Genomic DNA, 16,048 nt, shown 5'->3' on the forward strand with positions numbered 1-16,048 from the left:
TGTCCAATTTTTAGATTTTTTCTTTTATAATTGTTTTGTTTAAATATTGTTGAATAATAGAGCCGGCCACATGTGATTGAATTCAACTAAATTAGTAATTTTACCTTGAAAATCAAAACTTTATATGAACAGCAAATTACTTACTGTAAACCTATGGTATGTATTGTACAGGGTACGATAGGATAAGGGTTATTTGCCTATTCGACCTGAGCTGAAAACTTTAGAATTGTGGATATCGAGATCAATGCTTAATCTCCTCTTTTATTAATCTAAAGACTAATTTAATCTTACTTTGATACCAGAAAATTTTCTAAAATGCAACCAATCAGGCGTCGATTGTAGAAACTAAACAGCCAATCAGAAACAGAGAAATTTCAAAATTTTGGCGCGTGATAAATTTAAAAACTCTTATTGGTTCGAAGAAATCAGGATTAGGAGTATACAATACAAAAGTGTTTAGCTCTGGCACTAGTTTCAGTAGAAGTACATATTTCCATTTACTGTTATAGCGCCGATATAAGGATTTATCTCTAATTGGATAATAAGATAGATAGAAGGATAGATGTTACCGCCATGCAGTTTCTATTGGTTCAGAATAGACACCAAACACATGACTGAACCCTGATTTTATCAGGCGCTAATGGACTCGGCATACTAGAGTGCTGGGCGTATTAGGACTATTTTGGAAATAGTTATATCAAAACAATGAAAAAAAATTAAAACTAAAATTAGAATTTTCCTATTTAGCAAAACTAACCTTTATCTTGGTGCTTGCAACCAGATAATTCCCCAGGTCTGGAGAATTGCAAATCTAAAAAAGGAAAAATATTTTCTTTGCAGATTTGTATATTTAAATGTTATAGGACCGAAAACTTTAGACGCAAAAAGTTGGATTTGAGCTGAAATCTTTCTTGTGCTGATCTAAAACAATTGCTAATTAGGGTTTTAACTGATTTTTTAAAATATATTTTGCATCATTCATAATTATATACTATTCTAAAGTGAGTGTTCGTGAAAATAAAAAGGGGTTTCATTTAATTTTAAGATTAATAAGGAACTTAGTCTTTGCCACAAAACTAAAATTTTCCAATCCCTATATCTTTGCAACCTAATAATATAAACCTATGATATTTTAAACTTAGATTATTTGGTCTAACAGAATCCATTGTTTGAAATATCCAATGCAAAGATATAGGGATAAGAAAATCAGAATTTGTGGAAAAGCCTCAATTCCTTTCTATGAACTTTTAACAAGCATGGTTTTCCTTTTTTTGGTTTATGACCTAAAAACAATTTAAGACAAATAATATTATAACTGGGCTACTATTCTGGAGTTATTTCAAAAGTTATAAAGTTATTTTTGCACTAAAAACTTCTAAAGCTTTGTTGACAAAAAAAGTGAAAGCAATCTCAGCTGATACAGCATGCACTGGGTGTTTATTTATCCATTTATACAGGGGCATGTCGGATTCACAGTTTGAGGTAGTGCATTCCAAGGTAGTGCATTTTAAGGTAGTGCATTTTAAGGTAGTGCATTCCAAGGTAGTGCGTTCCAAGGTAGTGCATTCTAAGGTAGTGCATTCCAAGGTTGTGCATTCCAAGGAAGTGCATTCCAAGGTAGTGCATTCCAAGGTAGTGCATTCCAAGGTAGTGCATTCCAAGGTAGTGCATTCCAAGGTAGTGCATTCCAAGGAAGTGCATTCCAAGGTAGTGCATTCCAAGGTAGTGCATTCCAAGGTAGTGCATTCCAAGCAGCTTTAAGCTTACCTTGTATTTTAAAGCTTTACAAACAGGTTTATGTAACTTCCAGTGCTTCTTCTGACAATCTTTATTACAGTAATAAACCTAGAGATTTTATTATTATTATTATTTTATTATTATTATTATTTGTTATTATTATTATTATTATTATTATTATACTTATTTTTTGTATTGCCTGTTTGCATCCAGTACACTTGGTAGTAGCAGCATTGTTGCAATGTTCACAGCTGCCAGCATCGTCAGGTAGCTCCTCAAGAACTCCCATTTTATATCTGAAATATACAATCTGCAAAACCAATTTCCTTTTTGTTAGTTTTCATCTCAGGTTTATTAGTTTGCTTTGTTTTAACTTAACTTCTAAAATTTGATGCATTTCTACCATTTAGGCAGGAGCTACAGGAGGGCCGAGGGAGGTAATCAAAGGAAAAGTAAGGAAAAAGAAATATACATATATATATATATATATAATTCCGCTCTCTCAAGGTTCAAACCTGGTTTTAAATTAGGAAAAATAGATTCTGGTTCTATTCTAGGGTATAAATCTAATTCTGATTCTATTATAGGATATATATATAAATCTGGCTCTATACTAGAAAATATTTCTCTAATTTTGGTTCAATGATAGGAAATATATCTAATTCTGGTTCTATACAAGGATATATTTATGTAAGTATGGTTTAATGATAGGAAATATATTTAATTCTGGTTCTATACTAGGATATATTTATCTAATTATGGTTTAATGATAGGAAATATATCTAATTCTGGTTCTATACTAGGATATATTTATGTAATTATTGTTTAATTATGGGAAATATATCTAATTCTGGTTCTAGGATATATTTATCTAATTATGGTTTAATGCGAGGAAATATATATAATTCTGGTTCTATACTAGGATATATTTATCTAATTATGGTTCAATGATAGGAAATATATCTAATTCTGGTTCTATACTAGGATATATTTATGTAAGTATCGTTCAATGATAGGATATATTTATCTAATTATGGTTCAATGATAGGAAATATATCTAATTCTGGTTCTATACTAGGATATATTTATGTAAGTATCGTTCAATGATGGGAAATATATCTAATTCTGGTTCTATACTAGGATATATTTATGTAAGTATCGTTCAATGATGGGAAATATATCTAATTCTGGTTCTATACTATGATATATTTATGTAAGTATCGTTCAATGATGGGAAATATATCTAATTCTGGTTCTATACTAGGATATATTTATGTAAGTATCGTTCAATGATGGGAAATATATCTAATTCTGGTTCTATACTAGGATATATTTATGTAAGTATCGTTCAATGATAGGAAATATATCTAATTCTGGTTCTATACTAGGATATATATATGTAAGTATCGTTCAATGATGGGAAATATATCTAATTCTGGTTCTATACTAGGATATATTTATCTAATTATGGTTTAATTATGGGAAATATATCTAATTCTGGTTCTAGGATATATTTATCTAATTATGGTTTAATGATAGGAAATATATATAATTCTGGTTCTAGGATATATTTATCTAATTATGCTTCAATGATAGGAAATATATCTAATTCTTGTTCTATACTAGGATATATATGGTTCAAAAAAAATTCGTGGATTTTCAAGAATTTAAATTTTTAACAAAATTAAAAACCTTTAAAACACATTTTTAAAAAATTTTTATCATTCGTAAACTTTCCCTGTGGTCACGTGATGTCCCACAAAAAATTTGGGCCTGATCGGTTCAGCCGTTTTGACGTTTATTGGATACAAACAAACAAACAGACACCCAGACAGACAAGCTAAATTTACATATAGATTTCAATCTTCCGTGAAATAAACTTTAGTTTGACTTTTGTGAATCATTAGGTTTTAAATATTTATTGATATTTTCTTTTTGATGAACATTCTACGTGAACAATTTAAATGTTAAAATTAAAGTTAAAGTGGGAATGGGGGAGGTAGATAGTATGGTATTAAAAGGACATAATATATGCCATAAGATAATCATTTCATTTCATTTATCTATATACTGTAGGGATTTTATAGTTATCATTTGAAATAAACACTATTTTTGATTTTTTGTACTTTTCAAAATCAATAAAAAGTCAAGCAGTCTTTTACGTTAAAGAAATGTTTCAATCAATAATTTGAATGAATATTTTTAGAAGAATAATTCAAGCTTTGGCTTGAAAGCCTTTGATTTTCTGCCGAATAGAATCCAGGCATATCTAACCAGGCTTATCATACCCACCACAAGCAGGGCATGCGGACTTCTGATCAAACAAATCAATCAAATTTCAAAACTAACCAATCGATTAGATCAAATTGAAAAGATAATTGATCAAAATGTAAAAATATCTAATAAATTGAATTAAGTTTGAAATCAATCAATTAACCACGCTACTAACCGATTAACAGATGAAATTGTTTTTAATCTATAATCAATCAATATCAAAATAATACCGCAACCTTACTGATAATTTTGCAAACACTTGAATGTGAATGTGAATTACAATACAGCGAGCTTTAGTCATTTGCCATGTGACTGGTAATTATATTAGATAATATTTTGGATATTTTATTACCATGGGTACTGAGCTGGGAACTTTTGAATGGTGGATATCGGGATTAATGCTTGATCCACTCCTTTTCTTAATCTCAAGACTAAATAATGTTTGTTCTCCTTTTATTATTAATCTCAAGATTAATTAACCAATCTGGATTAAGGATATCACAATCTTAAGTTTTTAGCTCTGGTCTCCAACTTATGCAATGTGAACAATGTCCGGTTGATTTATAGTAAATTCTTTAGTTTACTTTTCAGACACCAAGTTGTGTTAGTGTAAGATAAAGGAGTTTAGTAAACTTTTTAAATTTATCATTCTTTCTTTCATAAACCGTCACCAGCTACGGGCTAACATACAGTTCCATTTATAAGATTAATAACAGTTCAAAATAATTTGTTTTTCCCCTTTCAATCTTTTTTGACAAATAGCTTCATTCATATAAAAAGGCTCTGTTTTAAAAAAAATTATAAATTATTCAAAAAAGATATTTCTGTGAGAAATTTTAAAGTCGGATAAGTAATAAAACATGCTTTACCAATTTTTTTTTTAGATTCATATGAGCACACTATTTTTCATATTATACAGAGTCGGAAAGAGCATATAATCAAACTTACTCAACATGTGACCAAAAGATACCCTGTACTTAACAAAAATGCTGTAAGCCCACATAAAAATACATGTTTGTGCTGTTTCACATAAAGTGAATTAGAAGAGTAATTGCGTATTAAGATCAAGTAATTAGAATCAATGGAAATTTGTCTGAGAGTAAATGATTCATTTTACATTCCAGTTCATTACACGTACCATGTATCGGGCCGAATTTCAACCACCCAGAGAAAGTTATATAGTTCGAATACATACTGTAGAAGGCAAAACTGGATAGTACGCCAAATAAATTATCCCCTTCTAGTGAAATTTATATGGCTATTACACTACACTGTATATCCACCAAAACCGAACTTCTTCATAAGTATTTCTGATTTGAAAAGGCAGTTTAACTTCCTTGTGGGTTGATTTATTTCTCTTTAATGAAGTTCAGGTTAGGGCAGGTAAAATAATACTTTTAACATAAAATCTACTTAGAAATGGTTATACCATTTGATGACCTCGGATTTTTCTTACTCCAGGAATACTATTTATTTAAATGGTTTAATAGAATTGGTTCTTTGATTTATTAGTTGATTAATTAATTAAAATTTGGGATTGATTGGTTGATTCCTGATGTTGTCTGAGATAAGCTTTAATCTATCTTTGGTAATAGCCAGGGCTTGTTTTAGATTCTTGTTCTGCAAACACTCAGATATCTAAAAATCGAAAGTTGTCTTCATTATATTGATATAATCGCCTACCTCCATATTCAAAAATAAAACGAATATTTCTCCCAAATTATGAGTATTTTGAGTGCCATGAGTATAAAGCACGTGCACTGCGCAGTGCCGCTGAAAATATGACTTTACCTGATCACGAAACCTCGAGTTCTGATTATCCAATAGAGTCAGCTGTTCAACCGTCAAGGGGGATTTCAACTTTTCTAGAATATTCCAAATGTGTTCTTTTCATCTCAATTCATTGCAAAAAAGTACAATAACTTTTCAACTTTTATTCTTAAAGAAACTGTCTTTGTAATTTCTAGCAACACGTAAAAATAAAGGGGGGGCATGCCCGATTCACAACGGTACCCTTTAACGTTATCTAATCAATAATGAATCTTGAGAAGTGTTTAGGGCTAACAATTGCATCCACAATTTCAGAAATAGAAATCCGTCATTTTTTATAGAGAAACTACAATTGAAGAGAACAATACAAAGCCATTAAAGGTACCATTGATAATCAAACATGCCACTTATCTGAAAGCGTCATTTGTATAGAGTTTCAGATCGTCATCTTTTTTCATACCTGGCGAAGTGTTCAAAAACGTAGTCTCTGAGAGTAGTTCAGCTGAAGTTGGATAATCAAACCTGAAAACATATAATTATATTATATAATAATAAAACTTATAGGAATTTTGAACACAAGAATTTCTTCAAAATTCAAAAAGCTTTAAATGAATGCATTGGTAATATGTTTTTGTTTTGCTTTTAAATTAAAGCATTTAGGACGGAGGCTCCAAATTATCGGATGCAAAGCACTCATGAAAAAAGTAATATACCACTCCTTGCTAAGTCCATTAGCGCCTGATCCAATCAGGGTTTAGTCATGTGTTTGTTGTCTATTCTGAACCAATTAAAATAGTATGACGGAAAAATCTATCTTTCTATCTATCTCATTATTCAATTAGAGTTATGAATCCTTCAATCAGCGCTATTATTAAATGGAAATATTTACTTCTACTGAAACTATAGTGACTTATATAAATTAATCTGAATTCTTGAAAATGGAACAATTCTTTGCCCACCTTTTACCGCTCAAAGATATCAAGCCTTGAGGAATCTTGTGGATTTAAATACATTTTAAATATAATATGTGTAATGTTTAAAAAATACAATTTCTTAATTTCAAATTAATTGTTTATCATATTGGATGGAGAGTATTTATAAAATAAAGGAATTGATTCTTTGCCACGAACTCAAATTCTATAAATGACGCAAATTTAAATTTTTTTTATACTGTGATTATTTGATCTACTAATATTAATAGTTTGAAATATGGGCTTCCACATTGGGTTGCAAAGGTATAGGAATCATGACTCACTTCCTATACACTTTCAACGGGTTTGCTGGTAAAAACGCGATGGTAATTCTATTTGGACACAAATTTAATCTTATTTGTCGCTAACGTTGTTGCACTTACTACAAAATGTACCAGAAAGTAAAAAAACCTGCAGCAGTATACTTGAATGAAACTTGAGAAATATCTACAATATGTAGATTTGGAAATATGAACTAATGCGGGCATGCGTAACGTAAATGGCGACATTTGCAATATCTAAAATAAAAAGAAAATAGGAAAAAATGCAATTTTTCTTTTCGCAACAGTCAGCAACATTTCTAGAATGTATGAAATATATTCTAACACAAAAAGTTTTGCAGTTAAACTATAAAGTTTTAGAGATGCACAACTTCTCAGTACAATCGATGCAGAAATGAATGCTGGAAATATGATCGTTAGAAACAAATTTACAAGATAAATGTAATTTTTTTAATTATGGTTTCCAAAGCAAGTGGATTTTACTTGTGCGCAATGGCGAGTCCTTTAGCGCAAGTGAATTTAATTTCGCGCAATTCCGTAATAATTGTGCACAATAAACGCAAAGGAGTTGCGTGCAATTGTGCGCTTTAGCTCGCAATTCCGTCAAACTTTCTTGGCGTTCAAACTTCAAAATGACTGTTGCCAAACATAACATGACTTATGGAACACTCTACTTTAGTTTCAATGTTACTTACCAGTATGAACAAACTATTTTATTTGATTTTTTATCAGAAATTTAAAAGATTTTTGATTCTTTTAAGAACTTTTTCTTCTTTAGTAAAATATTTTGAAATTATGTGAAATTTACTTTAGTTTAATGTAATGGTGAAGATGTAGCATGATATGTTGGAAAGCCAATTATTTTAAGCACTCTTTGCTTCTTCTTCAGTTTGAAAATTTTAACAGGAAAACGCGATGAAGTAAATTTTATGAAAAATTTGAATTACTTACTGACAAGCCAGACATGTGCAGATAAAGTTATATTTCTTCTCCAGTTTCTCTTGTCTTTCTCCTTTATCTGTATCTGCATAGTATCCGTAGTACACCTACAGCACACACAAACTAAATAACTTGACAAAACTGAAACGCTAAAAATATGTTATGAAAAATATAGGTGAAAAACTATCGGGCAGAAATATGCCCTGTTGAAAAATCTTACGATGTTCTGATAAAAAAAATAATCATAAATCGTTTTTAAGACTCAAAATAAAAATCAATCCTTTAAATGTGCGATTTAAAAAAGTCCCCAACGGAAAATTCTAAATTATTTGTTATATATTATTTGTTATATGATGAAATCATCTTGAATTTTGCCTTATTTTTTCGTGGAATAAATATTTAAATTAGGACTTATAAAACGCCTTTGACGATTGTATTTTTTGTGAATAATTGGAAATTAATGATTTCTAAAAAACTCATGTTTTTTATCCAACCTGTGTTATCTCCTCTCCTTCTTCAATACAGCGTGAAGTTATAGTTAACTGTTCCTAGGCCGGCAACAAAATGCAAATAATTATATATACAAGATGTAATTTAAGAACGGCATTAGAATTTTGATGGTCGTAAGCATTTATATATATATTATGTAATTGTGGAATAGAAAGATGAAATTCACAGTACTATTTAAGATGTAGAGCAAATAGTTTTAACAATAGCTTAAAAATCAGCTTATTTGGAGAAATGGGTCTGTTGCACTGCACAATTACTGTGTCTCATATTCATTTGGACTATTTAAATGTATTAGTAATTAATAATCACATAACTGTATGAATACTTGGCTTAAATATACCACAATTATATAAGGATCACATGAATGTATGATTACCTGTCCTACATCTACCACAAATGTATTAGGATCACATGAATGTATGAATACCTGTCCTACATCTACCACAAATGTATTATGATCACATGAATGTATGAATACCTGTCCTACATCTACCCCAAATGTATTAGGATCACATGAATGTATGAATACTTGTCCTACATATACCACAAATGTATTATGATCACATAAATGTACTAATACCTGTCCTACATAAACCACAAATGTATTATAATCTCATGTTTGTATGAAAACCTGTCATATATCTACTTCAAATGTACATATACCACACATGTATTATGATCACATGAATGTATGAATACCTACCCAACATGTACCACAACTATATTAGGATGACAAGAAGGTATGAATACCTGTCCTACATCTACCACAAATGTATTAGGATCACAGGAATGGTTAAAGGTTGAAGCCACATCTGGAAACAAAGCTAGTCCAACCATACTCATGGAGCTAGCATCTAAAATAAAAAAATACTGGATATTATTGCAACACATAAAAATGAATAATGACATTTTTTATCATCTTTTAATCTGAATTTCTAATGTTGTATAGATCTTTCACATTTACAACTAGGTGTCGTATAGACCCTTCACTATGAATTTTGTAAACAAATCTAGATTTGTACTATTAAAGGTTAACACCATGAAGTTGCAATTTTTTAAATCTTTTCAGGACAAAAAAATGGGACTGTTTATAGAAATGACCTGTGTTTGAGGATTCAAGTTGGAATGTAGCATGACAGTTAGGAATAATAATCCCCAGGTATTGGATGCAAAGGTGTAGGTAGTCACTTGATATAACAGATTCCTCTTTATTAATATATATTCAAAACTAAAGCTAATTAATAACTGTCACACGCAGTATCTATATGTATTTTTTACGACATAGATTTTAAAAACAGAATAAAAAGAGAAAAAGATGATTTGATCACTTAAACTTTTCTGGCGCTAAGCTTTGAAATCTTTAGATAATAATAGTGTACATTACTATTTGATTCATGGCATCTGGGAAATCATTAAAGAATGCATTTAAATATTTTAAACTTTGAACTGGTTATAAAGGCATGAGATAGCAAAATCTCATAAGTTCAAGTTTGAAGAATCATTTTATTTGACAAAAAGTTTCTGCCTACTTTTCCAAATAAACAAATTGAAATGTCAAAGTTTCTGAAAAGATAATTTTGATCAAATTATTTGAATATATTTAATTCCTGAATACCCAGATACAAGAATCCAATGCAGTAAAGTAAGACCAGAACTCAGTAGATCCTCTACAGTAAACAAAACGTTAAGAAAGGGATAGTTTAATATATTAGACAATGGATTTATGGATTTATTCTGCAGAGCCAATGAAGGGAATTGTAGACTTAAAACTTTTAAACTAAAAATGTAAAATGATGATATCTTCCTTATTGTTTCTCAGATAAAGATTTTAATAATCCTCCGTTTAAAAATGGCAAACTTTGAAATGGAAATCCACTTGTAACTACGTCAGAGTTCCTTCCGAAAAAGCTAATCGTTGATAACTTATAAAAGGTTTATTTGATAAATCAATATAATCGGTGATTACTGTTAATTTTATTATAACAGAAAATTGTTTGGACCAAACGAAAAAATGTGGAATTTTTACCTTGATTCATAGAATCTATATGTTCTTGAAGATTGTGGATCTTGTTATAGGTTTCCTTTAATTCTTCGGAATGTATTTCAACAGTTTCTGTGTAATATTCAGAATATCAATTGTACTGCAGTATCCGGGAGAAATATAAACAAACAAACAAATTAAACTTCTTTGTACATAAAAGATCATATCGGAACTTCGTTTCAGAATAAACATATTTAGCTTTTTTAACATTAATACACTTCTTTAAAAGTTTGAAGATTGGCCCCAATAATAGAACAAAACACGATTGAATTAAGATTGAAGAAACCATGGTTACTCCAGGGCAAAAAATGATCATTTAAAAAGAATGAAAAATATTACAAAGAAATTTCTGGAATACCCTTTGGTCCTGTACTAATCACTAGTTCAGTTTCTTCTATTTTGTTTAATACTTCTCTTTCATGTGCTCTTTTTTGTACATCTTCATGTACTTGGTTATGTACTAGTTTGTCATCTTCTTGTACTTGAATATGTACTGGTTTGCCATCTTCTTGTACTTGATTATGTACTGGTTCGTCTCCTGGCTCCTTCAGTAGGCCTGCTAGAACCCCTGCGTGCTGGTCAGGACTCACACCGGTTATTAAACTAAAATTATAAACCGATTAAACAACAATTAGAAATCAGATATTAAACTCAAATAAAAAACCTGTTATTGAACTAGAATAAAAACCTGACCTAAAAGTTAACTAAAAGTTAGAAGCTAACTGACCTAAAAACTAACTAAAGGTTAGAAGCTAACTGACCTAAAAACTTACTGCAGGTAAGAAGCTAACTGTCCTAAAAGCTAGCTGAAGGTTTTAAGCTGCCTGACCTAAAAGCTAGCCTAAAGTTTGTAGCTAACTGACCTAAAAGAGAGCTGAAGGTTTGAAGCTAACTGACCTAAAAGCTATCAGACCTGAAAGCTAGCTGAAGGTTTGAAGCTAACTGACCTGAAAGCTAGCTGAAGGTTTGAGGCTAACTGACATTCTTTAACTCCAACAACATCTAATATTCCAGAACATACCAGCTGGCATTCAAATCTAAACACTAAAGTAGATAGGTTACAGTAATCGACTAATTTTAAACAAAAATCGAATATTTGGTATGTTCTACCTATTCCTAGGTTTATTGAAGCATGCCAGGGAACAGTAAATGGCTGGACAGTCTGTGCAGGGATAGGGTACCATGGTGTAGTTTTGGCAAATCCAGCAGTGTGTATTTATCTAAAGAGTGTATCATGTCAAATAATAGTAAAATTTGCATTAGTTTAAAATGTTCTCAATCACCATGTTTTCAATCATGCAGTGCAGAAAGGATAAATAAGTTTCGAATTTCTCATCTGCAACTAGAATTTGCATTTTTTTTTATACTTGGATGTAAAATAGAGTACAATTTTTTTCATGAACGATTTATAATGGTCCATTTAAACCATGATGTGCCAAAAGATGTGTGAAAGAAATGAGAATAAATTGTGAAGTAGATAAATGTAAGCAAGTTTATGTTGTGAATCACAGACGGTATTCTTTAAACTAAGGTTTACTTGAAACTATGGATCGATAGATCCTTTTAATTTGTGTACATATCTATTTTTTAAAGTTTACCTTCGGAATATAAAGAACTGAAGCTGCAGCTTCCTCTTGTGCTACGAGAGTACCTGGAGCTAACCTAGTTCTAGATATTGCACATCTTCCCTTACCCTCAACCTTCTCAACCCTGACACTCCCACAAAGGGAGGAGAACTCAGGGTGTCTCGTGTCTAGTTCATACCCGGAGAAGGAGTATGGTTTGGGTTGAGTATCAGGAAGGGATTGCAGATATGTAATCTTAGTCTGGATTTCTTTCCTCATCTTTATTCTCAAGTCTGGAGTAAGGTTTGAGGTTTGGATTGAGCTGAGAAGGTTTTGAAGAGAGAGAATTGCATTCTTCCAATCTTTCATGTTCTCATATACTCCAGCTAGATAATATACAGGTCAATTAAATCTTACTTAGATCCTAGTGAGTCCCAAAAATAACTTTTTTTTAACTTACATATATGTACTCTAAAATTGATCATAAATATCAACATATACTTTTTATAAACATTACTATTTAAAAAGTCAGCTAATTTTGAAATTTCAAAAAATTTTAAAATACAAGGATTAGAATATTTAAGTTTTTGGCAAGACCAAGAACTTGGTTTCTTCGTTATAGCCAGTGGCGTAAATACGGGGGGTTATCGGGTAATTACCCCCCCCCCGAATTTGTTTTTAAAAAAAGGTTGATTTTAAAGTTGAATAAATTAAAAAGTAATTGAATTTTTGCAACAAACTCGGATTTTCTAATCATTATATCTTTTTATCCCTATGTAGTAGACCTTTAATATTTCAAACTATGAATTCTGTTAGATCAAATAATCAATGTTTGAAATATTAAAGGTTTAAATCATCCGGTTACAGAAATATAGAGATTAGAAAATTTGAGTTTGTGACAAAAACTCAATTTCTTTGCACGAAAATAATTTAAATGTGAAGATACTTCAGATAATTCAGATTTTAAGTCAACTTATACTCTAAATGATTTCCTAAAGTAATATTTATTAATGTCATCATAATTAGATGTTTTTTAATAGAAAAAACGGGTATGGGCAATGAAAAATACATTTTTACTTCTAAATAATGTCATTTCTATATTAGATTTACTTAAGATATTAACATACTACATTGACAAGAAAATTTTAGAAATTGAAATTAGAATAAAAACAAAGACAATATTTTTTCAAAGTTTTGCAGAGTAGCTTTTCTAAAGATTTAAGAAAGTAAAATCTTTTTCCTCTTAGAGTAAAACTATTTTTACGTTACTTAAAATAAATTCAATTTTTCTACAGATCTTTGTAGTTAATGTAAAATGAATGACTATAATGAAGGATATAAAACAAGGTGAAAGCTGAAAGGTAGGAAATGAAGCCTTTATTTGATGGAGTTTGTAAATGCCAGAAATGAGTGGAAAATGCAAATCAAACCCAACTAAAACCAATAATTTGATTTACATCATGATATTTTTCTAGGGAGGAATAAAAAAATTCTAGGGGGGGTAAAAAATATTCGGCGCGCTTCGTGCGCCACATTACAAAAATTTACCCCACCCCCTACAGAATCCTTATTTACGCCCCTGGTTATAACGCTTTAGTTTTCTTTAAGGGAAAACAATATTTCCGTAAATATGATTTAAACTATTTATTTAAAATTTAATTTAACAAATTCTGTTCAAGAATCATGACTAGCGAAAGTAGAAGAATAACAATTGAAAAGTTTGTTTTCATAACAATGTTTTGTTTACCTAGTCGTTGGTGAATCTTAAACCGGTTTTCCTCAGGGTAACCGTACAATAAGCATAGCATCAAATCCTAGAATAAAATCTCTGGAATATTGCAGAAGATTAAGTTTACTGAGGACCACTGCTCTGTTAGCCAAACACATTGATAATATTTTAGATCCGGAATTCTCCTAAAAATACTGAATTATAAGAATCCGATTTTTTTAGACTTTTAATTTTATTATTATAATCATCATTATTATTATGAAATTACCGCTTTAATATCAGAAGGTTTTGCAATAATATACAGGAAGGCTTGAAAGACCTCAAGTTATGATATTTATTTTTTTAAAATAAAATTTAAACTGTTTGCTATATCATTTTCCGTCAAGGATGCATATGATCAAAGATTTAAAACAAAAACAAAATCTTTTTGGAAATTGAAAAATGAATAAATTTTAATTCTATTCTGAAGTGTTCAAGCAAGTAATATGACAATTATATAACAATGTGTTTGCGTAATTACACTAAATGTGTGTTTCTTCAAAAAACAAGAATAACGAAAAATGTTAAAGAATATTTATCTTGTAAATAAACTTATAAGTGTTAAGTTGGCAAAGTGTAAGAAAATTAAATGATTTTAAAATTGTTTATTTTAAAATTTGCTGACTTTATGCCAAATTTTGACCCCGAGAAAAAATATCTGCAAAAAACAAACCAAAAACAAACGTGTTTAAACAATCACTTTTTTGCGATTTTTTCCTTTTTATTTTAGGATAAATTATATAGAAAATATTTTAGTACAAGCAAACTGTACATGTCAAAATAATACAGTTCCGAAGTATGGGGCACACGGGCAGCCGTAGCCCGTTCCCGTAGTACATTTGAATTTTCCGAGCCGGGTCAACCTTTCAGGTCTCAGTTTGTACTGTACATAGCTCTAGGAACATGACTAGCCGGTGCAACATGGTTGAAACAGTCAGACTTTATGCTTCATTTAGGTTGAATTTACTTTTACTAAAGGGGTAGAGGAGCGTGGATATTTTATTATATATGTGTTAAAAAAAGAAAAGGATTAACAACCCTTACCGATTCTGGGTGTGGAGCTAACTTTATTGATTGATTATAGAACTGAAGTGCTTCAACCAGTTTTCCTTCCTTCATCTTCTTGTTTCCCTCATCCTTCAACCCTTCACTAAACCTACTATCCTAAAAAGATTCACTATTGACCAGGGTTTAAAGTGGAGTAGTAGTCGTCTTTGTCCGATCTCTTGGTAGTGATAGCTGATAACATTTTGATAATAAATGTAGCTTATGTGTATATAGAAATTTTGTCACGTTAATCTATATGTATACTTTGTTTCTTAGTCTCTCTGTCTGTCTGTTTCTTTGTGTCACCTATACGTCAAAACGGCTAAACCGATTGGGTTCCAAATTTTTTTTCTTTGGTACCTCACAAAACCCCAGAGAAGGTATATGGATGCTCAAAATTACAAAAATTTGTGTCCGAAAGTTTTTGGTCTTTGTAAAAGTTTGAAAATGAGCGAAAATTAGTAAATCCGCAAACGTTTCAAATTTAGTTTCATGCGATTTACTAGAAGATATTAGAAATCCCCGGACAACGCCGTAAAAATTTGTTAATACCAAAAAAATGTACATCTGTACATAAATCTGTAAATAATAATAAGAATCCATATTGTAATATTAAACAGATTAACCAGTCAAATATTACATATTGTACTATGCGCATATATAGTATATATGCGCATAGTATATATGCGCGCATGTATAAATAAGTAAATGTTAAATGGGAAGAGATGTTTATATAAATAAATGCATTAACCATCATTATATAAAGTATGTAATGCGCGGAAGTTCGTTCATTTAATAATTAAAAAATAGGACAAAATAGTTATTTTTACTTTGCTTCAAAAAAGCATAATTCAAGTAGGAAGAGAATTAAAAACATATTTATCCATAAAACTGGTTTTGATTTTGCCTCAGAATATATTGTTTGTAAAAAGTCGTATAAATAGTTGATTATGAAAACAATATGCCAGTTTTTATCATCAAACCATGGAAACAACATGCCAGTTTTTATCATCAAACCATGGAAACAATTTGCCAGTTTTTATCATCAAACCATGGAAAACCATGGAAACAACATGCCAGTTTTAATCATCAAACCATGGAAACAACATGCCAGTTTTTATCATCAAACCATGGAAACAACATGC

General features: G+C 30.4%; 1 protein-coding gene across 2 annotated transcripts; it reads right to left on the reverse strand.

Moving 5' to 3' along the window:
* Positions 1 to 3,528: 3,528 nt before the first annotated feature.
* On the reverse strand, positions 3,529 to 13,897 carry LOC111700158 (SET and MYND domain-containing protein 4). 2 transcript variants are annotated; one of them, XM_023470985.1, is made up of 15 exons: positions 13,836 to 13,897; positions 12,122 to 12,474; positions 11,634 to 11,743; positions 11,471 to 11,560; positions 10,882 to 11,126; positions 10,509 to 10,571; positions 10,090 to 10,149; positions 9,584 to 9,688; positions 9,233 to 9,336; positions 8,467 to 8,520; positions 7,985 to 8,079; positions 6,242 to 6,303; positions 5,803 to 5,876; positions 5,564 to 5,649; positions 3,529 to 4,051 (listed from the first exon to the last, which is right to left on the reverse strand). In XM_023470985.1, the coding sequence occupies exons 1-15, from the start codon at positions 13,894 to 13,896 to the stop codon at positions 3,940 to 3,942; spliced, it is 1,674 nt and encodes a 557-aa protein (XP_023326753.1). In that variant the 5' UTR covers position 13,897; the 3' UTR covers positions 3,529 to 3,939. The 2 variants fall into 2 exon arrangements, with proteins under 2 accessions (XP_023326753.1, XP_023326752.1); XM_023470984.1 differs by having other exon boundaries at positions 3,530 to 4,051; positions 10,509 to 10,595.
* Positions 13,898 to 16,048: the final 2,151 nt, after the last annotated feature.

This window comes from Eurytemora carolleeae, unplaced genomic scaffold, assembly GCF_000591075.1.
Source record: "Eurytemora carolleeae unplaced genomic scaffold, Eaff_2.0 scaffold342, whole genome shotgun sequence".
Classification (NCBI taxonomy): domain Eukaryota; kingdom Metazoa; phylum Arthropoda; class Copepoda; order Calanoida; family Temoridae; genus Eurytemora; species Eurytemora carolleeae.

What these genes read in the sequence shown, in the direction of transcription:
- LOC111700158 (XM_023470984.1), bottom strand. Translation starts at nt 13,896, where the DNA reads ATGCTATGCTTATTGTACGGTTACCCTGAGGAAAACCGGTTTAAGATT. An exon ending in AACCTTCAGCTAGCTTTCAG is followed by an intron (nt 11,127 to 11,470) that starts GTCAGTTAGCTT and finishes TTATAATTTTAG; the next exon opens with TTTAATAACCGGTGTGAGTC. An exon ending in ACTTGAATCCTCAAACACAG is followed by an intron (nt 9,337 to 9,583) that starts GTCATTTCTATA and finishes TTTTTATTTTAG; the next exon opens with ATGCTAGCTCCATGAGTATG.